We start from the raw sequence: 25,866 nt of genomic DNA, 5'->3' as shown, positions 1-25,866 counted from the left end.
CACCAAGGCTGAATTTCAGGAAAGAGACTTCAGATACAGTATTAGGGGACCACTAAGGTCTATATAAAAGAGACTTCAGATACAGTATTAGGGGACCACTAAGGTCTATATAAAAGAGACTTCAGATACAGTATTAGGGGACCACTAAGGTCTATATAAAAGAGACTTCAGATACAGTATTAGGGGACCACTAAGGTCTATATAAAAGAGACTTCAGATACAGTATTAGGGGACCACTAAGGTCTATATAAAAGAGACTTCAGATACAGTATTAAGGGACCACTAAGGTCTATATAAAAGAGACTTCAGATACAGTATTAGGGGACCACTAAGGCCTATATAAAAGAGACTTCAGATACAGTATTAGGGGACCACTAAGGTCTATATAAAAGCATCCAAAGAGCACCATGTCATGGGACCTTTAATAAAGAAAAAGAGAAACTTCATAAATAAACACATGACTGCCCCGCAGTTAAGGTTCACTAACTAATGTCATCTTTAATCTTGAAATCTGGACACAGCAATTGTTACGAGTGGACACTGAAATGAAATGCATAACAAAACAAAAGAAACAGTACTATTAATATCGGGATCTATTAGAAGATGGCCTTAATTCTGACATTAAAACCCTTCCTGTTACCTCGGACATAATTAGGCTATTCTGAGGAAGCTCTTTCGTCATCGCTGAGCGGTGATGTAGTCCAAGACAAATAATCATCCCGTGTGTCATTTTAACAAGGAGCTCCAAACTTCCTGATGATTCATCCGGTCTTTTCCCACACATGATGTCGCCAGTTACTGCAGGGGGTGAGAGCGAGGTTTAGGTTGATCTTGTTGGGAGAAGCCTAAGGGATCCCTAGAGGATACAGTATAGGTTGATGGAGATGCACGCTTTTTTTTCCTCCCTGCAGCTTTGCTCAGACCTTCAGAGTTGGTCTCAGATCAGATACAAAAGCAATTCTCTTTGTTCACCAGCAACGTGTGCATAGTATATGGAGCTTTTTTTTTTTCTCCTATTTTTATCACTTTAGATTTATTACATCATGTGTCAGAGAGAGCAGAGGCATGGATAAGTGTTCATGTTTTAGAATAAAGCTTTTGACTTTGCCTCACACACACACTAGATGCAGTATTTTCAGAAGTCTGGGTATTTGTTCTTCAACTCTGCAGAAGCAGATGTTTGTAATTATTTCTTGTTAATTGGCCAACTTCTTGCACTCTGTGATGTCTCCTCGGGAAGTTGGATTCCAGGTAAGAAGGGAGACGTTTGTTGGCTTTGCACCAAAGTAACTGAAACCCGCGCGGAAGCCTTGTGTTCTCTCTGTCTCTACCCCCCCCCCTGTGGAAGCAAGACCGGCTCGTGTGTGGTGGAGCATCAAAACAACCCGGCTATTGCAATTTAATCGCCATTCTGGACCTCTGCTCCAATTAGCTTCCTCTAATGAGCTCATCAAGATAGGTTGCGGGGTTCTCCCTTTCATGTCACTGCTCAGAGAATCCATTTACAATGAAAACGTGGCGAGATAGGCTGCACGTGACGCCTCGCCAGCCATTGATGTTTGCATTATTCCAGGGTGTTGGACGGAAGTGAGGAAGTGTAGTGTGTGAGTGATGTCTGGGCTTCTTTCCTCTATACACACATACACACAGACACATTCGACCTCCCGTGCTGCTTTCATCTGTTACCATGGTGATGAGAGGCTCAGAAATGATGGCCCTGAGGCTCGTTAGGGGCCAGTGTCAAAACCGGCGCTGTACGGCTAGCGTCCAAATCTTCCTCCCGCCGTCTTCGCGCCTGTTCCCAGCATCCTTTCTTTAGCACTGCCGAGAACACCTGATGACCAGAAGAAAAGCTGCCTGCAGTTTCTCTCATCATTTACCCTCCCTGCAACGCTGCATTAGCAATTAGCGAACTCGCCCTTACTACAGCTGGCATCAAAGCGCTCTTAACAGCAACATGAGAGTCAGAAATTCCACTACAGAGGATATCTGCATCCGAATATTCTCTTCCTGCATCTGATTTATTCATGAGGGCGAACAAAGCAATCAGATGAGGAAATCTCCCAAGTGGTTTGGTTCATGTGTGTTTTGTGCACCACAGGGTGTTTGGAAGTGCTTCGGCTTCATCCATTGCCAGCCAGCTGATTACTCTGGGGCGCTGGCATATCTCTGTGTCAGAAACCCCCGCCCTATGTGTTTTTTTTAGGGTGTATATATATCTATCCACAGCTATGTCCTCTGCCACTACGTGTTGAGCATCAAAGCCCTTTTGCCTGCTCTGCTCCCTCCTTCTCTAGGAGAGTCTTTGCAATTTACATCGCTCTTATTCCACTCTGATTGCACAAATATATCCATTGGAGGGGGAGGGGGTGGGGGGGAGAGAGACCAACCAACCAACAAACACCTGGTGTTCTGCTAGGGTATTATTACGGTAGCGCCAGTTTATACACGTCCTGCCTGGATCAAAACAAAGCAGGGCACTTTGGGTGACTTAATCAGGCTGGCTCTGCCTCACAGATTCACTGCAGCTCTGAGTCACTCCCTGCTCTCTTTGTTAGTGGGAAAGAGTTTGTCCAGACATACGGAGGGGGGGGGGGTTTGCGAGGAGTTTTCTGGCACGCTCACACTGGTCAGCAATGCTGGGAGATTCCTGCTGTGACTGCGGGGCTCAGCTAAACCTAAAGCTCTTAATTTAATGTGATCTCCTGTGTGTGTGTGTGTGTGTGTGTGTGTGTGTGTGTGTGTGTGTGTGTGTGTGTGTGTGTGTGTGTGTGTGTGTGTGTGTGTGTGTGTGTGTGTGTGTGTGTGTGTGTGTGTGTGGGTATTTTCCCCCAGGGCTTCAGTAGTATGAGTGCTCACAAAATAATGTCACGTCATCAGCAGTCACAATGGCAGACAGTCGGCTCCCTTCTTGTTCTCTAATAATAAAAAAAACACTCAATCCTTAAGGGAAATATATTTCCTGTCCTCATATTTAATTATATATTTATTTTACCATCCACCTGTTTATTTTGCGTTTGTTTCTGAATAGTGGGCATATACACAATTGATTTTTTATTTTTTTTTCACTCCTGAAAAGATCATTCCTGGGCCAGACATGACAAGAAAGATGGAAATAAGATGCTGCTACATGAAATTATATATTGATTTTTGTGCTGTTCTTGTAATAGTCATGCAGGAGGGTTACAGTGTCTCGTGGTGAATTCCTCCAGTGTGTTTTAACTGCTGTGGGGGTTGCAGAGGCAGAACACTATTCTAGGTCATATCAGTAGCTAGTAGATTAGACTTGCTAAATTTCAGGGCCATGGGAATGAAAACAAACAAGCAGGATCTGGTTACATTGGCCGTTTAGTCACATATCCCCCACCCCTCCACCGCTTCTTATTCTGTCCTTCCACTAGCCCCTTCTATGAATGTTTGCATAGCGAGATGGGCATTAAGTGGGCAGAGCTTGGTTTGGAGGTCAGACTTGCAGATGAGACACTTGAATGCCCTCACACACAGACATGTTCTCTCTGCTTGGGCAGAGTTTGATTATGGCCTGTGAAGTGGATCTTTCTTTTTTTTTTTTTGGGTGAAATGTTCAATCTCTTAGTCCGTATGCTTTTATAGATGGGCATCTGGCATGAAAAGCCCATTTCCGTTCCTTCCTCAGAGCCTTCTGGGACAGCCTGTCTGAATCCTGGGACTTGTGACTATGGAGCTTGACTTGTCTTTGCAGGTGGAGCATAACAAGGAAGGAAAATGCAAACTGCATCCATCCAGCCAGTCCTGTCTGGGATAGTGCTATATGTATTATGCTATCGATTATATACACTCTTATGTCCCAGAGCTGGGGCTTGGTGAGAATAATAGTGTATATTGGCCTATTGATATACACTATTACGGTCCTTACTGACCATGCCGACATTGTCTACTCGTCATTACACAGTCATATGGCCCTTTTATGACCTGTAATAATCTATTGACAGGAATTTGAAATGACATGTGAAAACGTAGTTAGACCTCCACCTAGTGGCAGTTCAAACACACAGACACACACACACACACACACACACACACACACAGACACACACACACACACACACACACACACACACACACACACACACACCACTTTTATGTGTCTTGTGGATGTTTTTTTAGGAGGGGAAGAAGAAATTCGACAAGGAAACAGAGAAATACTACTCCACGCTTGAGAGACACCTCAACTTATCATCCAAAAAGAAGGAAGCCTATCTACAGGAGGTAAAACCAAAAAACAAATGTCTTTGAATAAGGCTGTTTTATGGCTGAGTGTCTCCTCAAAATAAAGCTGGCTGTTTGTGCACTATTCTTTCTTTTGCTCATCACCTCCCTAAGCACACACCATTTCACCGGGGTGATGTAAGCATTAACTCTCTGTCCAGTGCCCTTCCCCCACACACACACACACACACACACACACACACACAGTCTTTGTCATGACACTAACCCAGAGTTTGTTTGCTTACTCTCAGGCTGACACGCAGATTGATAAGGAGAGACAACTCTTCTACGACGCGTCCCTTGAGTATGTTTTCAAAATACAAGAAGTGCAAGAAAAGAAGAAATTTGAGTTCGTTGAGCCGGTAAGAAAAGTTTAACATTATATTTCTGTGCTCAATTAGTGCTCAGTGCTTATTGAAGATGCAGTAATTGATTTGCCTTTATTTATTTATTTATTTATTTATTTTTTACTAAATATGTATCTAAAAGATTAGTTTAAGTGGCATATAATTAAAAATGTTGAGCTCACTGCTGATGGAGGTGTCTTTTTAAAATGTCTGTTGTCTCCTGAAGACTTGCACAATTATGTCTCTCTAACAGGTATATGTCTACGGTTGTATATTCCACACATTTTTCATCTTCATTACAAATTCTCTGTAATAAAGTCAAACCATTTGGGGAAGGTAGCGGGTAAAATTAGATGAAATGGCTGTCAAAACAAAACAAAGTGCAAGTGCAAATTAAAGCCTCTATAAAAGCCCCCACCTACCTGTCAATTCTAATATATTTAGCGGATAAGTTACCAGGAAACATTATGTTCTCTAGGTGTGAAATGTCAGATAATGTAAGATGGGAGCAAAGTGAATGTTTTAAAAAATAAATAAATAAATAAATAAAAAACCTCCCATTTAGTTTACACCCACTGGCAGCTCACCCATAAGCCAGGCCAGAAATGTAAATCTCCCGGCCCCTGGTAGTGGTGGGACACATTGACAAGGCTCAACCTTGCCTGTGATGAATCTGGGCACAGATAGCATGGTCCATCCTTGAACATTTGATATAGCAAGCATCATCCTGGAAATCACATCAGCTGTTGTGTCTGAGGATTTGACTGAGAGCAGCTCAATGTTTGTGCGATCCTCCATGTTAGAGATGGGATCAGCTTTTTCCTCCAACAATACTGCCTGTGCTTTTTATTTTATTCATTTTTTTTGCCACGATGGCCAAGGCTCTTTGTGTTATACAGAAAATAAGATCAATATCTGTCAGCCATAAAGAACTACAACTTTCTGAAAGTTTTCTTTTTTTGTGGCCTCTTGCATGCAACATTCAGTGCATCGAGATGAAAATATATGATTTCGTCAGATTTGCAAATTGATTTTTTTCACAAAGTACAATCCTGTTTAATGAGACAATGCAACAATGTACATAATTAATAATAATTAAAAGTCGATATCCACAGAGTATGACATTTACTGACAAATTGATTGATGGCACAAAATGAAAGCAAATTCATAACACGACAGTATTAAAATGAAATTCGTGATTGGAAAATAGAAACCACTGCAGACTGGAGTCCCCGTGTTTTCGAAGATGCCGAATGATAATTGTGTGATTATAGTAGTGATTATCGTTTTGGGTGTTCAAAATGGAACATTTTATTTTTTCTTAAATGTGCTTTCTCGTGTAAATTAGTAATCAAGCTCTATATTAACTCAGTAAATCACCCTTAAACATTGTTCCTCTCCAGCTCCTGGCCTTCCTTCAGGGCTTGTTCACATTCTACCATGAAGGATATGAGCTGGCTCACGAGTTTGAGCCGTACAAACAGCAGCTGCAGTTCAACCTACAGAACGTAAGTCTCAACACCTCAGGGGTTGTACACAAAGGCAACCAGCCACGTAATCAGATTCTGCAGCTTATCATACCACCGGTATAACAAGCCCAGTTTTCACAAATGGATAGTTGTGTGATTAAATGAGATTTGTTGCTGCACTGTGGATCAATATTTTCAGAGCGTGGTATTGCAGGCAGTTACTGCAGGCCATTTAATGGTACTGTGTCAAAAAAAAAGAAAAGAAAAATGAGTTAGAATTAAGGAGTAAAACTAGCTGCTGCCATGCCCTCTCCTTCCATCACCATGACCTCACCACTTGCAGCCCGAGGGCACAAATTTCTCTCTGACCCAAAATGTCAGTGCCATTGCCCTGACAATTTCCACTCCGTAACCCTCTCTCCGTGTCCTCAGAAGCAGAGGGCTCTAATAGGAGCCGGAGAAGGTGAAGCTGTCTCAGCATCTCTCTAGTATGGGATATGAAACCGCCTCATACTGTACTGACCTTTTACAATCCCAAATAGAGGATTCCTGGGAGCATTGACAATTGAGTCTCTGTCCTTATTTTGGATCACCTCTTACCAAGTGTATTCGTCCAATATGAATGTATTTCATTTCGATTAGATACCGTGTCTGGTGTTTCCAAATGGCTCGCCAATGTGCTCTTTTCCCCAGGTGTTCTCGTGCCGTTGAACAAAGGCGCAGCATTCGTCAGACTTTTTTCCTTGTATCTGTTTTTAGTCTGCTCCATGATGTACTGTAGGCAAAATAATGGTACTCAAGATGAGAAGTTGCAGAAAACAGTCGCAACAAGACTTCCTCTGTCAATGCAATTATTATCCAATCCTGCGTTTGATCTGCGCAGACACGAAACAACTTTATGAGCACTAAGCAGGAAGTGGAGAAGCTGATGAAGAGGATAAGGTCTGCAGATCAGGACTATAAACCCCCGGGCCAGTGGACGATGGAAGGCTTCCTGTACGTCCAGGAGAAACGTGAGTCTTTTGTTGCTGGGCTTCCAGCCAGCCAGGCCCTCTTACGTTCCCCCTTTCACTTATAAGTGCATGGTTTTACATCCATCACCATAAACATGTCTTGAGTTTTTCCCAGGCCTTTGCAGAGGAGGTCCTCTCACACAGAAGCTCATAATTCATCCTGTTTACCGATTCACTTTGATGTGCTCTCAAACAAGGGGAGAGATACCCACATTTTTATCTGCAGTGATAAACAACATTTGATTTATCACACTTTGATTGCAAATTGCTTTTCAGAAGTCTTTCCAGAAGCCTGTTTTTCAGAGAAAAATGCGAGCACTATTTTCTTCATTTTTCTGTCCCAGGTCCCCTGGGATGCACTTGGACGCGTCATTACTGCACATACGAGAAAGGCAGCAAGACCTTCACCATGAGCAACACCGAAACCAAGTCTGCTGGGAAACAGGTAGTTCAGTTTAGTTTTAGTTCAGTTTAGTTATGATAATGATAAAAGCTGAGAAACGACTGAGCAAGTACAATCTGTGCGGGTGAGACAACGAACCCCCTTGAGTCTTATAAGAATGTCTTACCCCAGAGGGAAAAAAAGAAAAATAAAGTCAAGATGACAGGACTACGACATGGGAACAGAAAGCGAAAGGCTTGACAAAAATGGTTCAAAGATAACAAAATCCACAAATAAGAAGAAAGGAATGAAAAGCTTTTAACAGAGAGAGTCTGGTTTTGTGTGCGATCAACAGAACACATTCACTTCATTCACAAGAATTTGTACTTACAAATGGGTGCAAACTTTATGAGTTTTTGTATTTACTAATAGGAGGATTGTGTTACTTTTAGACTTATCATTTTTCATTGTGATTAGTTTTGATTAATGTACGATATGTTTTACTTTCAGAACGGTCTCGTCGTGAACCAGCCGGAGATGTTCAAGCTCAAGTCCTGCATTCGGAGGAAAACGGACTCCATCGACAAGCGTTTCTGCTTCGATATCGAAGTGATGGAGAGGTCTGGGATTGTTTGAATCCTCTGCATGTTCCCAAAAATGTCTTACATCTTACATGGACTTAAAAAAAAAAAAAAACATACACAAAACATGATATTTAACACTATAACCACCAGCTCTAGCATTTCAACATTTATTTCATCATCATTAGTTAAAAGAGTGCATTTAGAGAAAACAATTTGGAAAAACCAATAGTAAAAATAGTGGACGTAGTATCCGTGACGTCACCCGTTGGTTTATAGACTGCTGGTTTGAAGCCTGGAGTTTGGCTATGTGGCCGCCGCCATCTTGTTTTTTTGCGACCGGATGGTATTTTTGGGTCATTTTTAGGCCTTTATTTGACAGGACAGCTGAAGACATGAAAGGGGAGAGAGAGAGGGGGGAATGACATGCAGCAAAGGGCCGCAGGTCTACCAACTGAGCTATCCGGGCGCCCGATGTGACGATTTTTGATGAGAGGGTGGAGCTGGGGAGGATCACGCAGGCAAGCCAGCGTTGTTTATGGATGCGATGGCGCTGCGCTAAAGGCTAAAGGGGAAAAGTTGTCGATTTACAGCCCTTCTGAAGCGAGTCATCCAGCGGAGATTTACCGGCGGGTAAGCGCAGAGCACCAGGTCTAGGCGCGACTCATCTGCATGTACGGCAGTACAGGAAAACAAACTTAAGTTACCAGCTAAGACTAGCGACCGCTAGTGAGCTTAGTTCTCAGAACGCTGAACAAGAATTTTTTAGGCGACCAAAATGTTCCAATTAACTTTGAGGAAGTGAAAACACACAGTGAGAGGGTCGAAGGTTAAGATGAAAACATAGACAACACCCAAAAAACAAGCTCAGGTCTATTTGAATGTCCACAGTGCCATGGTTAGCATCGCTAAGCCTCTGTCCTGATTGACAGGTCCTAAAGCATTCCCTGCTTTATCGTCTGTTTTAAAATGAATAGGACCATAATTTACAAAATGAACATCATGCTGCATTGAAGAAGACTTGAGAACTAGCGATTCAGACCATGAAATCATTTTGAAAATGTTTACTGAGTAATATATCAAGAGGCTCATTTTCCCATAGACTTCTAACCAAACATACTTCTTTTTGCAACCAGTGGAGTCGCCCCCTGCTGGAAATAAGATGGACTGCAGCTTTAAGACACTTCAGCATTTGCTTCACTTTTCAGACACGGAAGCTTCGTTCATTATTTTAACAGTCACCAAATTCAATATCTATTTAATGTCAATATACTGTACAATATACTATACACTATATAATATACTGCCTTTTGGTAAATGGGTTGAATAATAGTAGTTACCATGGCATGGCATTTTGCAGTTCACAGTAAGTGTAATTTTAAGTTGAACAATCCTTTCACATATTAGCTGTCTATATCGAAGCAAAAGTCACCCACATGGAAACAGTGGTAAATTCATGTTTTTTTTTTTTTTTTTTTTTTTTTTACAACTAACCTATTTAAAGATTGTGGAAGCGCATGTGGATGTTTATTGTACTCATGCATTTTGTGTTCTATTGAACCCAATTGATACTTGCAATTGACCTAGATTATCATGGGACTACTCAGCATTGCAAGAGCTGTTCAGGTTTGATTAACATCTTCAAAGACTCCCGGTTTGCCAGATGTTTTCAGCTGTGTTTGTACCATGCATGTTCCTCAAGTCCTCTCCCTCCCAAGCTCCTGTTTGTTGTATGCTCTCTACATCGATATTGACTCCTTTTTTTTTTTTTTTTTTTTTTTGAACCCATTCCGTCTTTTCTCTGTGTTCATGTGGATGTAGAAATGACATCTGTCGTGGAACTCTTTTCAGACCGCTTCAGTTTTTCTATAAAGTCCGGTATGTGAACTGACCAGTGCTGCCCTTTCAGAGCAGTTGCATGTGCTGCATGTGTGCTGCTAATCGTATCATTCTCTCAATCTCAAATCCACCCCTTCGGTAACACTTTATAATAACCATCACTGATAAATGCTACATTGATAGTAAATTCAACTTGAGTTAATAGTTACTTTACTCTTAAAAAACAATTAAATGATAATTAATACTGTTTATTATTCATTAGTAATGCTATAATTTGTTCTTTTAACAGTTAATTGTCGCACACGTCATTCAAATTGTATATATTATATTTAGTATGTGTTAATGATTACCAAATTATTTCTAAACCGGCTATTATAAAGTTGCAACTGATGATTGTAATACCTCGTTAGCAGGGTTTCAGAATGTGCCTTTTGGCTTAACATGATCGGTCCCTGTACAGTAAAGGCAATAAGCCCTTGTTACCTTATTTGACAGAATATGCATTTGCCTGTTATTTCTGACAATCTGATAAACAAAACTGTCTATTACGCTTGAGTAAATGAAACCCCAATCAACAAAATTGCTTACAAAAATAATATTAATATTTGAAGTGCTCATATTGTGCTTTTTGGCTTTTTCCCTTTCCTTTATTGTGTTATATCTTTTTTGTGCACGTTATAGGTTTACAAAGTGAAAAAGCCCAAAGTCCACCCCAAAGGGACCAACAGAAAACACTGTTCACAAACAGAAGTGAGATGCCCCACTCTGTAGCTAAACACACAGGGTGAAAAGAGGAGCTGCAGCAATGCGCAGTACAACAAGTATATGGTGTTTTCTGAAAATTAAACCACATAAACCTATTCTGGTATAACCTCTAAATACAATTATGAACCTGAAAATGAGCATAATATGAGCACTTTAAATACTGAAGTAAAAATCACCGGGAGAGTCCGACACAGCCTGACTCTGGACGGTAAAACTGAGATCAGCAAAGTTCACGTTCTGCTTGTTGTTCGCTGTCACATGATAAACTCCCAGGTGCTGCTAATGCTGCTAATGGGTATCGTAGCTTCTCGGCCTCGGCAAGTTTGAAGAAGGAAACATGGAGGACCGCACGTATTCAAAATCCAAATTTCAGGAACAGGAGTTTTCTTCTTCATCCAGAAAGAGAAGGATATTGAAAAGAGCAAGAGACCGGCTTTTTGAAGCGTGAAGGCTACCGTAGCTGTAATAGGTACTTTGAACTGCGTGGTGCGAGAGAGTCGATGTGATATATGATCTCATCGCTAGATGGGAGAAATTCCTACACATTGGACCTTTTTAATTAACCACGTATTAATCATTAACTAATTAATATAAGCATTAGTTGCAACTTAATAATAGCCATCTATACATTGTTTACAAGCAATTAATGACCATTGACAAAGTATTAACTATCTACATTTATAAACTAATTATTTTATATTGCACTAAACTAATAAGATCATCAATTATAGCATTCCTAATCATTAGTAAAGATTAAAAATCATACGTTCATAGTTTGTTACCAGTAACGTGACTATTAACTAAAGTTGAATTAACTGCCAGTTTGCCATTTATAAATGATGGTTGTTGTAAAGTGTTACCCTTCAACCCTTCTAATGAAATACTGTTGCCTTCACAAAATCACTTGGTCAATATGGGCTTAGGGAGACCAGACATACTCTGAAATGATTTCCACTTGACTGCAATTACTCAAATAATACATTGATTGATGTCATCCCGAGAATCAATTGATCATTGTGCCTTCTTTTTAGAAGTTTGAAATCATTCAGCTGTATGGGAACACTCGTAACTGATTGGTATTTAATGTTGTACTGAGGGAAAAGGATAAGGGATTGGCCAAAGATCAAACATTTCTAAGTCGGCTGCCCGCTGATGAGCTGTGGCCGAATTGATCTAGTCAGACGTTATGAGAGCTTGATATGAGCTCATTATTGTGCTGTGTACTTCAGAATATAGAGGTACAGTAGCTCATCATCACTCGGCGTTAGTGTTGCACAGCGCCAGCGCGGCCTGCACCGCTCACCCTTGGTGAGTGTTGCTGAGCATGGACAATAACTGCACTTTATTCGCAGGACAACTCATTTATCATAAACGGCGATGCCCCAAGGTGCTTGTTCCCACCACAAGGACAATGTGGGCCAAGCTCCAGGCAGCTTCAAGCTCAACTATTTGTCCTCATTATAATAAACCTATAGCCCCGGCAGAATCAGGCCAACTAGCTCCCAACCTCATCTTTTAAATGCTTGTTTCATACAAATTACTAAAGGGGTATTCAGCCATGCAAATTGTTTAATTCTATTTGCCCAGATTTGCCCAATGAATAGAATTTCATTTGTGGTGCTCGAAGCGATGAAAGAAATGTTATTTAATGAATCTGAACAGCAACGTGTACCCAGGACTCCACAGACATCACTGTCTAAAGTTTTCATACGGACTGAGAAAGTACTTCCAAAGCAAACTGATAACACAGTCACTTTATCTGGAAAGAGATGGTGTTAGATCTTTTGAATGCTTTCAATGTTGTGAGCATCACAAATGGAATTCCTTCCACTGTATTGGAGACAGGTATCTAAAAACTTGGTCAAATAAATCCAAAACTATCCGCAGTGCGAAATACAACTAGAGGGAACATTAAAAATCAGTTGGTTTAATTTCATAATTTGGTTAATATTACCCGTTAACACATGCAACTTGACATGGCTCCATGCTAGTACTAACTATCACTACTGGGTGGGTGGGGTTTGTTTTTGTTTGCCAGTATCATCAGATAATGTTATCACCAGCTTACTACATCCTGTAGCAGTGCTGTGTATCAACTGCACGTAATGCTCAGAACAGTTTCAGGCTATGTAACACATGTTGAGATGAGACATGATAACTCAGATGATGTGAAGGTGTATGCATGTTTGGTGCAAAAAAAAAAAAAAACTCTAATATTAAGCACATGTAGCATCTAATTGGGAATGGGATGTGAAGCACCGAGCCAACCAAGGGCACAGCTTGAAGTCAAGCATTTGCATATGAGCTATTTTAGTCACACTAGTCCTTTTATAGCGGTCTCAGCCAGTGTAAACAAGGTCTGTCCAGGGGCCCCAAGGCAATGAAATCAGACTGAGAGCAGCTTTTCTCTGAAATCCTTCCAGGCATGGCGTGATGACACTGCAGGCACTGTCGGAGTCCAACAGAAGATTGTGGCTGGAGGCCATGGATGGCAAGGAGCCGGTGAGGAACTCTGCCTGTTGGTCTCTGAAATATTCATTCTGGGCTGGCTGATGTTTGGCCAGTATGTGTATTTTTTTGTAGTTGTTTGTTTGACAAGAAAACACCACCAAGAGCTGAATTATTTGTCACTGGCACCCTCTTCTGGTGGGTTCAGGCTAAGTCTTTTTAAGAAACTATGACCTCACCGACTTGTGCTAACAATAGGACAGTCCACTCAAAGCACAAGACCACTGGGTAAAAACTGTGACACATATTCTCTTCATTCTGAGATTTTGTTCAATTTTAACCAAATGGTCAATGTATTTTTTTTTTTTTTTTTTTGTAAATGTCTAGATTTACAACCTGCCAGCCATATTGAGCAAAAAGGAGGAGAGTAAGTGTGTTTTTTTATCTTTCCAAACCCTTTTCATCATAGAAATGCATAAATCTAGCTTTCTAAGACTTGGAAGAAAATCCCCAACACACATACCTATCAAACACATGCTATAGAATCTCTGTTCATTAACACAATTACTTGACATCCACCCACTCAAATGACATAGGGGAGCCTTCCGGCACAAGGATTGTATCTTATTAGTCAGAGCACAGGCATAGGGGAGCGCTTGTTATTCCTGCATGATGCGTGGTTAACCCGGGCGTTAATTGACATGTCAACCCTATTCTCATGTTGTATTACAGCATTTCTTAATGAGGCGGGATTTAACTTCGTAAGGAAATGCATTGACCTGGTGGAGAATAGAGGTGAGACATTTAAATCTCTCAGCTTTCATCTGTCAAATGACTTGAGTGCAGCCTGGCTCTGAATATGAATAACAATGTGCTTCATTCATTAGTGGACATGACGGCACATATCATTTGCATAAGTCTTAGCTAAACAGAAAATCTTTGTACCTTGTTCCAATTCTTTCATTTCTTTTTGTATTGCCGCACAGGCTTAACTACAATGGGACTGTACAGAATCGGAGGAGTCAACTCCAAAGTACAGAAGCTGATGACCACGGTCTTTTGTAAGTAAAATCAGAGGAAAAATGTAATTTAACCCTTGTATTGTCTTCGGGTAGCCTGACAAGCCAGACCTACATCAAGATGTTGGGTCTGGGAACTCACCATTGGCAGTGCTCAATCTGAGGGGCGGGATAAACGGATGTCTTTCAAATTCCCTCTGCACTCATAGCCAACCAGAGCAAAGCTAGTTGATAGATTAAACTTTTGCCGTATCCGGTCGGCAAAACTCCGAACACATCTTCCTTTTATAAGAATGACTTCAGTGCTTAACTCCAAGTCTTCCAGAGTCGCGGCCAAAGCCGATTCGAAAGACCGCTGTTCGCCAGCAGCAGCCATCTTCTTTGTTTTCAAGCAGCAGGGAATTCACGTGGAACCGTCGCAACTCTGCCGTCATTATGTTAAGCCCGCCCACCGACTCTATACACGATGTGATTGGCCTGACCAGAATTTGGTTTTTCCAGCTCGCAAGCCAACGGAGAGTTTCTAGACTGACCCTGGCTGCAAATTACATTTGCTGCCGCTAGGGTGCGTCTAGATTTCTAGGCTAGTCTTCGGGTCAAATTTGACCCGTTTTCAAAATTTCTATATCAGAAATATGAGTTTCTTTTTAATGACCTAATTTTTAATTACCCAAAAGTAACACGGATGATTCCATGCAACGCGCTTCGCAAGTACAACAAATGATCGGATCTCTACTCTCATTGAATTTTGGGTGTTTTATTAAAAAAAAAATTTCGAAACAGTATCTCAACTGAACGTTGACATATACCAGTCTGTGATTATCTTTCCTTTAATATTAGTCTAAATAATTCAGAATTTCTGCTTTTTTTAACTCAAGTATTAGTTATAATTTCCTATAAATAAGGTTTATTGACCATGAATTCCAAAAATAAGTGTAAAACTAGAAATAAGTTGGTGTTTGTGGTGTGTATACATGGTAGTGAAAAGAAGCGTTAAATGTCAAAGAAAGCAGCAAAAACATTGGGAAAAACGCCAAAAGTGATGGGGAAAAAAACCCTCAGATTTTAGTATGTGGTAATGGTCCGATGCCGTGCGCATGTACTCGTACTTGTAGTCATAAAATGATTCTGATACTACCACACCCGATACCACCTCATAGCAATGTGACAATAACTTCTCCGTCAAGCAGGTATAGGCGACGGAAGAGGAGCAATGCCAGCCGTTTGGAGATTTTTGGCTGCAAAAAAAATAACTAGGCTCTTGCCCAACGCATGATCGCACTTGACGACCAGCCATTGTCAGTCGTTAATAATACTGCGTTTCGACGTCTTCTAAGTGTACTCGAGCTGAGAGATTCCCAGCCGTCACTGTTTTAACTGTTATAGTTTGCCACAAGTCTTTAAATTTGGACAAAATCTTGTGAACTTAGCTGCTGGTGTAAACAAACCATCCTCTCTGCCGGGTCAGTAAATGCACATGGCTACTTAAAGGAACACGCCGACTTATTGGGACTTTAGCTTATTCACCGTATCCCCCAGAGTTAGATAAGTCCATACATATCCTTCTCATGTCCGTGTGTGTTGTAACTCTGTCCGACGGACAGTAAGTCGGCGTGTTCCTTTAATATGCACGTGAATGACATCATTAGACTTTGCGTTCTTCATTCTTTCTAAACTTCACACAGTATTTTGATATTAGGAAGTATATGATTTATTTTATTGGCACTAGCCCCAGGAAATGTCCAGGCCCAGGCACTGAGCTTTGAATCGAAAAAAGGCATGGTACTTTGAAAATACTGCTTTGTTCTAGTTGACCGCAATATCAGAGAAGGCCAAAATCATCTGTGTGTCTCAAAACACCCTCGGACCCCAGAGGGATTATTACAGTACTCATATCGGTACTCAGTATTGGCATGTACCCAAATGTAAGTACTTGATCTTAAAAAAATTGGTATTGGTGCGTCCCTGATGTCGTCCCAGGGTCGCCCGTCAGATAGGTTTCTTGCTTTAAGATGTTTTGTTAGAGAAAGTGTGTGAATCCTATGACCAAAATACTGTAGTCATACATTCTGTCATTGTGTTACTTACGGATGAATTAAAGTGAAAATAAAGGATTCTGCCTTTTGCTGGGGACCACCTGGAACCCTTTCGAGGACCCCTACATTTTTACTCCCATCACATGCCATAATTAGATACCTATTTAATTTCCAAATGCCTGATTGGCCATCTTCTCTTTCATCTAGTGCAGGGGTCTTCAACGTGTTTTAAGGCCAGGGACCCCTTAGCTGAAAGAGAGACCGAGTAGGGACCCTCTACTGCATATATTGTATACAATTGAGTTGCATATTAAACTGGGCCAGATGGATGAAAATAAATGGTTATTATTTATTCATCATGATTTAACCTTAAACATACATTTGGAAGGTACAGTGAATCCTTATGCTTAACTGTTTGGCTATCATAGTGGCTCCCTTAACCTATACAAAGCTGATGTTCAATGTGTAAGTAATGTTTTCACAAATAGGCCAATTTATCTTTGCTATTAATATGTTGGATTCATATTAATGAATATTTTCAGACATGTTTTAATTTTTTGAGCAGAGAAACATAACATAATTTGGCGGCCCCCCTGAGGACCCCCTAGGGGTCACAGACCCCCTGTTGAAGATCTCTGCTCTAGTGTATGAATAACTCATTTTTCACAACCATCTCAAGTTGAATCTCCAGCTTTAGCAAACATCATGTGACTCTGCAGAGTGAGGTAAGAGGTCCTCCTTGTGGTGTGACAGTGTAACAGCCATCTGGTCCCATACTATTACATATTATATACTACTTACTACTTTGTCATTACCATTTTAATGTGTGCCCCAACGTAGCCCTGTTTGCATACGTCTCATACATTTGAACAGGAAATGTCTTAATGATTCATGAAATTCTCTCTAAAGCTTGATCTCCATCTCTGTGAGACACCACCCTTGCACTTGTTCATTTATTTCAGATGGTCCTCTTGAGTCTCTCTACACAGGAAGACAGTCAGTATTGTTAATGCTCAGTTAAGCAGCCTGTCAGGTCATATCAGGTTGTGTTTGCTTCTTCACAGTTTACCGCTGTGGTGTGCTATAAAATCCAAATGTGTTTCCAATAGCATCCAAGGCTCCTGTGGATATGGACCTGGATCCGGAGACGTGGGACAACAAAACTATCACCAGCGGCCTGAAGAATTACCTCAGGTCAGCTCGCCCCACCGTCTGCCTGTCCTTAACTTTCAGGAGTCATCATTATCTCCATAATGCATCTTTGAATCCTCCCTGGTGTTAGTCATTCATTCAGGGCTGCCAGTGACGCATTAAGGAAAGGTGGCTGCATTCAAAAGAGCCGTGTCACTCAGGAAATCAATGACAACTGTTCTCTCTATTCACCAGGTGTCTCTCTGAGCCTCTAATGACATTCAAGCTCCACAAAGACTTTGTCCTGGCTGTTAGTAAGTTATGAAAAGTTACTATAATAGTTGTGATGTAATTTGTATTTTTACCATGTCTTATTTCATTATTATACATGAAAGAGAGATTCATAAGTTGGCAGAGCATTGTCAAATTTAAAACACACACCACCGATGAAGCACGCAACATCTGTTTACTAGGGTGGCCCTGAAGGAAAAATCACAGCCACATTTCACAGAACACGACATTTCACAAAACGCGACATATCATAAAACGCGACATTTCCCAAAACACAATAACATTTCAAAACAACTGCATAAAAGACATGCATGCTAGGTAACTAGGACTACAGTTGAAAATTAGCCCACTGGCTAACACTGGCGCATTGACAGAAATGTTGATTAATGTGCATTGTCCTAATCTAAATGAATAAATCTTATATTGGCTGGGCATTACCATGCCAATATAGTAACATTAGAATATTCTTTTACTCTGATCACAGTCACTGTAACACTTATTGGAAAGATCTAAAATCATTAATTGTCACATAATTGTTATTTTTTTTGTGTTAGTACATCAGCCTCTTGATCGTTTTATATCCATTTGCTTCTTCTCAGAGTCCGATGACCAGAACTACAGGGTGTGTGCTGTCCATGCATTGGTTCATAAGCTTCCCGAAAGGAACAAGGAAATGCTGGAGCTACTAATAAAACACCTTGTCACGTACGTACTCCTGTATTGAATCAGTTACGCTGCAGCCTCAAAGACTGTCCTTTGGTAGCCTAATTTGTATCTCCTATGGGAGATACAAATTGCTGGGACTGATTAAATTGTTTTCACAATTCTGGGGCCACCTTAATGCTGTTTCTGTTACTGTCAGTAGCAGGTGAAGAACAAAACTGTCACCACACAGTTCAACATTTTCAATGTCAGGAGAGAACAGCGTCTTACGCTTGTGTGACGCCCATGTCCTCTACCTGCAGAGTTTCCACTCAAAGCCAGTCCAACTTGATGACGGTGTCCAACCTGGGGGTCATTTTTGGGCCCACCCTGATGCGGTCACAAGAGGAAACCGTGGCCGCCATGATGAACATCAAGTTTCAGAACATTGTGATGGAAATACTTATCGAGAACTTCAACAAGGTAAGTCATTGTTTGGCTTTGAACGTACAGTATGCTTTTCCAATTTCCTTGTCCATTTAATGCTTACTTTAAAGGTATGTTATTGCAAAATTCACCCAAACATTGCTTTTACACAAGCTTTATCATATTTCCAATAACTGATTTATGGCCAAAACCCTGATCATTCGCAATTTTTTAATGTTTGACAAAAAGACACTGAGCATGACACTGCATGCAGATGGAAAATATGCATAGTATTTTTTTTTAATCATGGTATATGCAATTTCATATTGCATTATTGATACCAAATATCTTGATTTATTACATTAGAAATGAAATTGAGAAACTGCTAATAGATAAAATAACCCAGTTTGAATGTATCATACCTCTGTTTGTATTTTACCTTGCAGCAGGTTTAACATAGTCTCGCTTTGCCAGACCTTCCTCCACAGCGCTGCGGAGGAGGGTCTGGCTAGTCCAAACAGCATTCCGGGATGGGAGAAAAACGTGCTCTGGTTTATTGGCATTTCTTTAAACCAATCACAATGGTCTTGGGCGGTGCTAAGCCCCGGACAGAGCCACGGCGCCTCTGCAAAATAGCCTCTGGAAGGAACTTGTTTTGTTGGAACGTGTGTACGTTCAAAGGTTTTTTTTAGTCGTGCAACAGAAAACTCTGATTGGACAGATAGTCTAGCTAGCTGTCTGGATTTACCCTGCAGAGATCTGAGGAGCAGTTAACCATAGTCCTCAGAAATCCACCAGAGTTTAGAACTATAACACAAAGAAATATGTAGGTAACGGACATCCGGCAAAAAAAAAAAGAAATTTACGGCGGCACCAGAACTATCCCGGAAGTGGAACGTCGTGGATATACAGTACACTAGGTTTAACACAACCAGAGATACAAAGACATAGCTACCTCCATATAAAATGTTTTGCTTAATCTGTGATGGTTGACAAGGGGCCCACGAGCCCCCCGCGAAAAAAAAAAAAATTATTTATTTTTTTTGTCTTTGGGGGGGGGGAGGGCAAAAAAAAAAAAAAAAAAAAAAAAAAGCAAAGGATTAAGGAAAGAAAAATATATGCAAAACAAAACCCCCCTTGCAGGAAAAAAAAAAAAAAAAAAAACAAACCGCCCAAAAAAAAAACAACAAAAAAAAAACCCCGCGGGGGGGCCGCGCGCGGGCGCCACGGGGGCCCCCCCCCGGGGGGGGGGGGGGGGGGGGGCCCCCGCAAAAAAAAACCCACCGTCCCCGGCACACCCAAAAAAAAGAAAAAAACACAACCAAAACGCCACCAGGCATTATTTGCAAATTTCCCAAAACCTATCTGTGACCTTTAATATCTCTCCGACATCTGCACACACTGTGTCACCAAATTTCTGAAAAATTCAACTTGTAATAGCTGGTTGGTTGTTTTTCAAGTATGTTTAAATGGGAAAGTCAAAGTAAACTCGATTATCTCGCAAGGGGAAATTCATGTGGTCTTACACTTCTCAAAAGAAATCACTTTAAAATGTGGTCAGTACGGACCATACAGTATATAACCCATACATAAGACAATAGCAAGTTCTGACAAGCAATAATCAATCCATAATCTGAATTAACCTGCTATAGAAAAGCTAAACAAAGTGCAATATTCGCAGCACTGAAAAAATAAATCCAAGCGCCAAAGTTGCATAATTGTGCAAAGATGCATTTAAATGCCAAAGCCAGTTTCAGTCTTTCATTGTGCAGTCTAATTGCTGTAGGCACAGATGATTTGCTGCACCTCGTAGTTCTAATTTCCTGCTGCAGGAATCTAATGTTTGACCTGCTACTGCATCTGACTTTCTGATGGAGAGGATGAGCAGGATCATTCGGGACCTTCCTCCACAGCGCTGCGGAGGAGGGTCTGGCTAGTCCACCCAGCATTCCTAACCCAGTTTGAATGTATCATACCTCTGTTTGTATTTTACCTTGCAGCAGGTTTAACATAGTCTCGCTTTGCCAGACCTTCCTCCACAGCGCTGCGGAGGAGGGTCTGGCTAGTCCACACAGCATTCCTGGATGGGAGAAAAACGTGCTCTGGTTTATTGGCATTTCTTCAAGCCAGTCACAATCGTCTTGGGCGGCGCTAAACGCCGGACAGAGCAACGGTGCCTCTGCAAAATAGCCTCAGGAAGGAACTTGTTTTGTGTGCGTAGGGAGGTGAGCTCTGGAATTAAAACGTCTGTGAAGGGTGTGATGAGAATTTTACTCCTGAAAAGAAAAAAAAAAAGATATAAATAATTTAATCGTCGGTTCGAGCTCGGAGGATGTTTCCCGTATCGACCAGAGTTTAGAATGCCAACACAAAGAAAGAGGACGGACGCTGGTTGTACTCCAACCTGTGGCCCTTTGCTGCATGTCATTCCCCCTGTCTCTCTCTCTCTCTCTCTATCTCTCTCTCTCTCCCCTTTCATGTCTTCAGCTGTCCTATAAATAAAGGCCTCAAATGCCCAAAAAATGATCTTCAAAAAAAGAAAGAGGCCGGTGAGGGACATCCGGCGGCACCGGAACTATCCCGAAAATGAAACGTCGTTGATATAGACTATTCAGGATCTGATCTGTCTTAAGACGTGCAGGGACTGTGTCGCCACTCGCGCGTGCGCCCCATCCAGCACAGGAAAGCCAGCAGAGCTTCCAGATGGATATGATCTCTTCAGAAAAAAAAACATTTCTGTAAGCCATGATGTAAGCACAATCACTCCATCACTCAGCAGGTTTTAATGAGGGCCCTGTCTGCCTCTTCTCTGGTCCCTGCATAGGTGACACTCTCAGCAGCAGTGCGAGCAGCACTCCCATGGGCAGCATGGAGTCTTTGTCCTCCCACTCCTCCGAGCAGAACAGCTCCTCCAAAACCGCTTCCTGTTCTCAGGCCAAGGACAAGTCGCTGCCGGACCTCCGCCGCTCGCCGTCCCAGCTCTCAAACGGCCCCAGGAGCGCTGTGTGTGTCAGCAGCCCCGAGTCCAGCTCCAGGGAGGACACCGGGCATACAGACAGAGAGTCTGAGGACGCCGTCAGCCTGTCCTCAGTCAGCGCCGTGCCCTGGCTGTCGCCCGCCCCCAAAAAAGCCCCGCACTGCCGCATCGACCTCAGGCCGGCCCTGCTGAACCGCTCAGCTGCTCCCTCTCTGAAATCACTGCATATATCTGAAGGTAGGTTGATCATCAAGTGATTTCAAGTCAGAGTCAATATCAGTTAGGTTAGGGAAATTTCAGTTACAAAACAAATTTTGTATGGATATGAAAAATATTATCTGAAAATGTATGCTGTAAATTGCAAGAAGCAACCCTCAAATATAATTTTTTTTTATAATGCACCAGATTGATGTTTACATTAAGAATTGATAATCTCGGGGCGCCCGGGTAGCTCACCTCTACCTCTACCTCACGCTTTTAAATCGAAGCTGTCCTGTCAAATAAAGGCCTAAAAATGCCCCAAAAAATTATCTTAAAAAAAAGAAAAGAATTGATAATCTCCAAAAAGTGCTCATATTATGTTTTTTGGCCTTTTCCCTTTCCTTTATTGTGTTATATCTATCTTTATGTGCACGCTATAGGTTTACAAAGTGAAAAAGCCCAAAGGGACTTACCATCTCCAACAGAAAACACTGTTCACAAACTGCTCCAAACAGCTCTGTTGTAGTCCAGCCTTGGTGGTCATTTTGTAACCCACATTATAATGCTCGCCTAGCTGCTAGCGTGGCACGCCCTCATACATCCCCTTGACTTAAGCATCATTTAAACAGCTGTGGTAAAATGTTATTTGCATGACTTATTTCAGTGACTCGGTGCAGTGCGCGCGCTCTTTTAGTATCAAACGTTAATGTCTTTGTGTCATTTACAAGGACACCCATTATCTGTATCTGTCTCCCTCAAGGCCACAGGAGCTGCTCTGGATCTGTCCAAAGTCTGTCCAAACTGGATCCCAGTGAGAGTTTAAAGCCTGCCAAGCAGCCAGACCTTCCACCCAAACAAGTGCTGCGCTGCAGGATGGACGCCTCCGTCAGCAACGGCTACCAAAGACCTGGCTCAGTGTAATGACTGTTAAAAGCTAATCATTTTGCTCATTAGAACTAGAGATGCACCGATTACAACTTTTTAGGCCGATTCTGATTTTCATTGAGTTAGGCCAGCCGATACCGATTTTAGCCGATTCTGATTTCATTTTTTCTAACCACTTTACAGCACACACAAATATTTATTTTCTATCTTTTCTTTAATAGAACATAGAACTTGTTTGAACAGATAATGGATCAATATAAAATACAACTATATAAATTACTCCTGGTGTGGGAAATACACACACATCTAAAGTGCAATGTTAGAACCATTTCCTTCTTTTCACATCCAATATCCAACTTAAAAAAATGTGATTTGGGTTTTTGGTGTCGTCCCTCCACGCCCTACTTTTTCCTCGCAGGTGTTGCATATTGCAAACTTGTTATCGTCTGCACACACGCTGAAGAATTTCCAAACAGCTGAAATGTTGCAGGTTAATTCACGAGGTTCCCTACATGTGCAAGAATAGCGCGGACGCGCTTCACACCGCGAGCGGGTACACGCGACACACGGCAGAAAAGTTGAGAGAAAGGAAAAAGAGACTGTGCTGTCGCGTCTGTGTGTGTGTGCGTCCTTGAGAACTGTAACTCGTATAACTTATGTTGTCAGTTAACTGTAGCGTTGACCGGCATGAAATCGGCATACGTCAGACTGACCTGCCGGTCGCCGGTCATTGCCGAGCACGTGAAAACCGGCCAATTCCGGTCACCGGCCGGTCTATCGGTGCATCTCTAATTAGAACCTACCACTTCTAAAACTAGGGATGGTGAGATCAACTGCAGTGTAATGCCGTCTATGAAATCTTGTCTTGTGGACATTTTACTCATTATTACTCGCCTAAAACCCAGTGCTGAAATGATGAGTTGAAATGATTAGTTGACAGCAATATAAGGGCAGTGTATACACTGCAGTTTCATGTGCCCCCACAAAATAACTGCAAGTCAGTCAGGCTTGAGGACAATAGTTCAGCAACATTTCTTCCTGTCTTCCTCCCTCTCTCTCTCCGTCTCTCCATCTCCCCTTCCCTCCCTTTCTCCATCTCTCCCTCTCGCCCTCTCTGCCTCTCTCCGTCTCCCCCTTTCTCCCTCTCTCCTTCTCTGCCTCCCTCCGTCTCTCCCTCTCTCTGTTTCCCCCTTCCTCCCTCCATCTCTCCCTCTCTGCCTCTCTCCCTATCTCTCCGTCTCTTCTTCTCTGCCTCTCTCCTTCTCTCGTTCTCTGCCTCCCTTCGTCTCTCCCTCTCTCTGTCTCCCCCTTTCTCCCTCCCTCCCTCTCTCCTTCTCTGCCTCCCTCCGTCTCTCCCTCTCTCTGTTTCCTCCTCCTCCCTCAATCTCTCAGTCTCTGCCTCTCTCCGTCTATCCCTCTCTCTGTCTCTCTTCATCTCTCCTTCTCAGTCTCTCTGCCTCTCTCCCTATCTCTCCGTCTCTCCTTCTCTGCCTCTCTCCGTCTCTCCTTCTCTGCCTCTCCCTCTCTCCTTCTCTGCCTCCCTTCGTCTCTTCCTCTCTCTGTCTCCCCCTTTCTCCCTCTCTCCTTCTCTCCCTCTCTCCTTCTCTGCCTCCCTCCGTCTCTCCCTCTCTCTCTGTTTCCTCCTCCTCCCTCCCTCTTTTCTTCTCTGCCTCTCTCCCTCTCTGCCTCCCTTTCTCCCTCTCTCCATTTCTCCCTCTCTCCGTGCCTCCCCCTCTGAGCCGTTGAGAACTCTCTCAGATCCAATGAGTGTGCGTTGGGAGATTTATGTATTTTCCTCTCTGGCTCTAATTACACTCTGCCTGCTCTGGGGTTGATGTGACCCAGCAGCAGTCTGCACTCCTTCTCCCGGGACAAACATGATTGTTTTACTTGTCATGTCTAAGAAGCCAGTCACACAGTCTCTGGAGTAGTTCCCTTGTACAGCACCCAGCCAGCTCGCCCTAGGCTCTGTTGACACCGAGGTTGTTGCACACAGGGTCAAGAGCAACCTTGTTAGATAGTTTAACTCAATTCAGCACCGTGCTGGAGCCAAGTCGCCCAGAGGAAGGAAACCTCCCGTTTTGTGTAGTTATGTCTTTCACCACACTGGCAAGGCCGAGAGAAAATGGACACACTTGTTTTGGTTTAGGTTTGATTGTTATAGACAATGATATAGCAAAATAGATAACTGTAGTATTTTATTATCACATTTTTCTTTCGCCGATATAATTCACCAAACACATTGTTTTTCAGCTGTTTATCTTATCCCTGATACAATCAGGTGTGCTGAACTCGTGTTCATATTATTTTGTTTCAGGGTCGCTGCCAGAGCACTGCTTTTTGAAAATGCCTCTTCCCCACAATCTGTTCCAGTCGGAAGGTGCTGTAAAAAACACGACACCGCCTTTTAACAGTCTGACCTCATTACTCCCACTCTCATCTCTTCCGATCGGCCGTGACACTGCCTGTTTTTTTATTTTTTTTTGTTGTCTTTACAGAGACGCCAAAGCGATGTATTCCTGCGAGGCAGAGCACAGCCACGAGCTCAGCTTCCCCCAGGGGGCGCACTTCTCAAACGGTAAGCAGAGCCAAAACCAGGTAGACAGTCGCTTCAGCTGACAGATAAAAGTACGAACACCACGCTGTAAAAAGACTCTGTAACAAGTAAAAGTCCTGCATTGAAAATGTTGCTTAAGTAAACTTATGTAAGTAGGAAAATGTTCTTAAAGTATTATTAATGCAGAAAAATCCTCACATTTGAGAAACTGGAAATGAAAAAAAGGGTTGAAAAGTGTCAAGAAAAAGCTTCAAAAGAGTCAAAAAGAGCATGAAAAGTGGCAAAAAAAAATGTAGGCTTATATATTGTTGGCAGAGACGTGCACAGACATTTGGAGGGGCTATTGCTCTAATCTGGAAAAAAGGCAACAGCCCCTCCCCCTCACCCCCCCAAAAAAAATTCTCACTGAAGGCATCAAAACTATGAATGAACACATATGGAATTATGTACTTAACAAAAAATAGCCACCCTTTGCTTTTTTATTAATAAGGGAAAATATTCCACTAATTAACCCTGACAAAGCACACCTGTGAAGTGAAAACCATTTCAGGTGACTACCTCATGAAGCTCATTGACAGAACACCAAGGGTTTGCAGTGTTATCAAAAAA

General features: G+C 42.1%; 1 protein-coding gene across 1 annotated transcript in view; it reads left to right on the top strand.

The window, feature by feature from the left end:
• LOC120547924 (rho GTPase-activating protein 42) overlaps positions 1–25,866 on the top strand; it is a 109,364-nt gene that overhangs the window by 73,640 nt on the left and 9,858 nt on the right. Inside the window, 19 exon segments of the mRNA XM_039783755.1 lie at positions 4,147–4,248; positions 4,500–4,610; positions 5,999–6,103; positions 6,948–7,077; positions 7,422–7,522; positions 7,970–8,079; positions 13,068–13,146; positions 13,480–13,519; positions 13,825–13,887; positions 14,079–14,153; positions 17,257–17,341; positions 17,534–17,592; positions 18,169–18,274; positions 18,535–18,694; positions 19,087–19,126; positions 21,393–21,851; positions 22,576–22,732; positions 25,018–25,080; positions 25,199–25,278. Coding sequence (XP_039639689.1) covers positions 4,147–4,248; positions 4,500–4,610; positions 5,999–6,103; positions 6,948–7,077; positions 7,422–7,522; positions 7,970–8,079; positions 13,068–13,146; positions 13,480–13,519; positions 13,825–13,887; positions 14,079–14,153; positions 17,257–17,341; positions 17,534–17,592; positions 18,169–18,274; positions 18,535–18,694; positions 19,087–19,126; positions 21,393–21,851; positions 22,576–22,732; positions 25,018–25,080; positions 25,199–25,278 — 2,125 coding nt within the window.

Source organism: Perca fluviatilis, chromosome 2 (assembly GCF_010015445.1).
Source record: "Perca fluviatilis chromosome 2, GENO_Pfluv_1.0, whole genome shotgun sequence".
Classification (NCBI taxonomy): Eukaryota; Metazoa; Chordata; class Actinopteri; order Perciformes; family Percidae; genus Perca; species Perca fluviatilis.
This window is presented reverse-complemented; position numbering and strand designations above follow the sequence as displayed.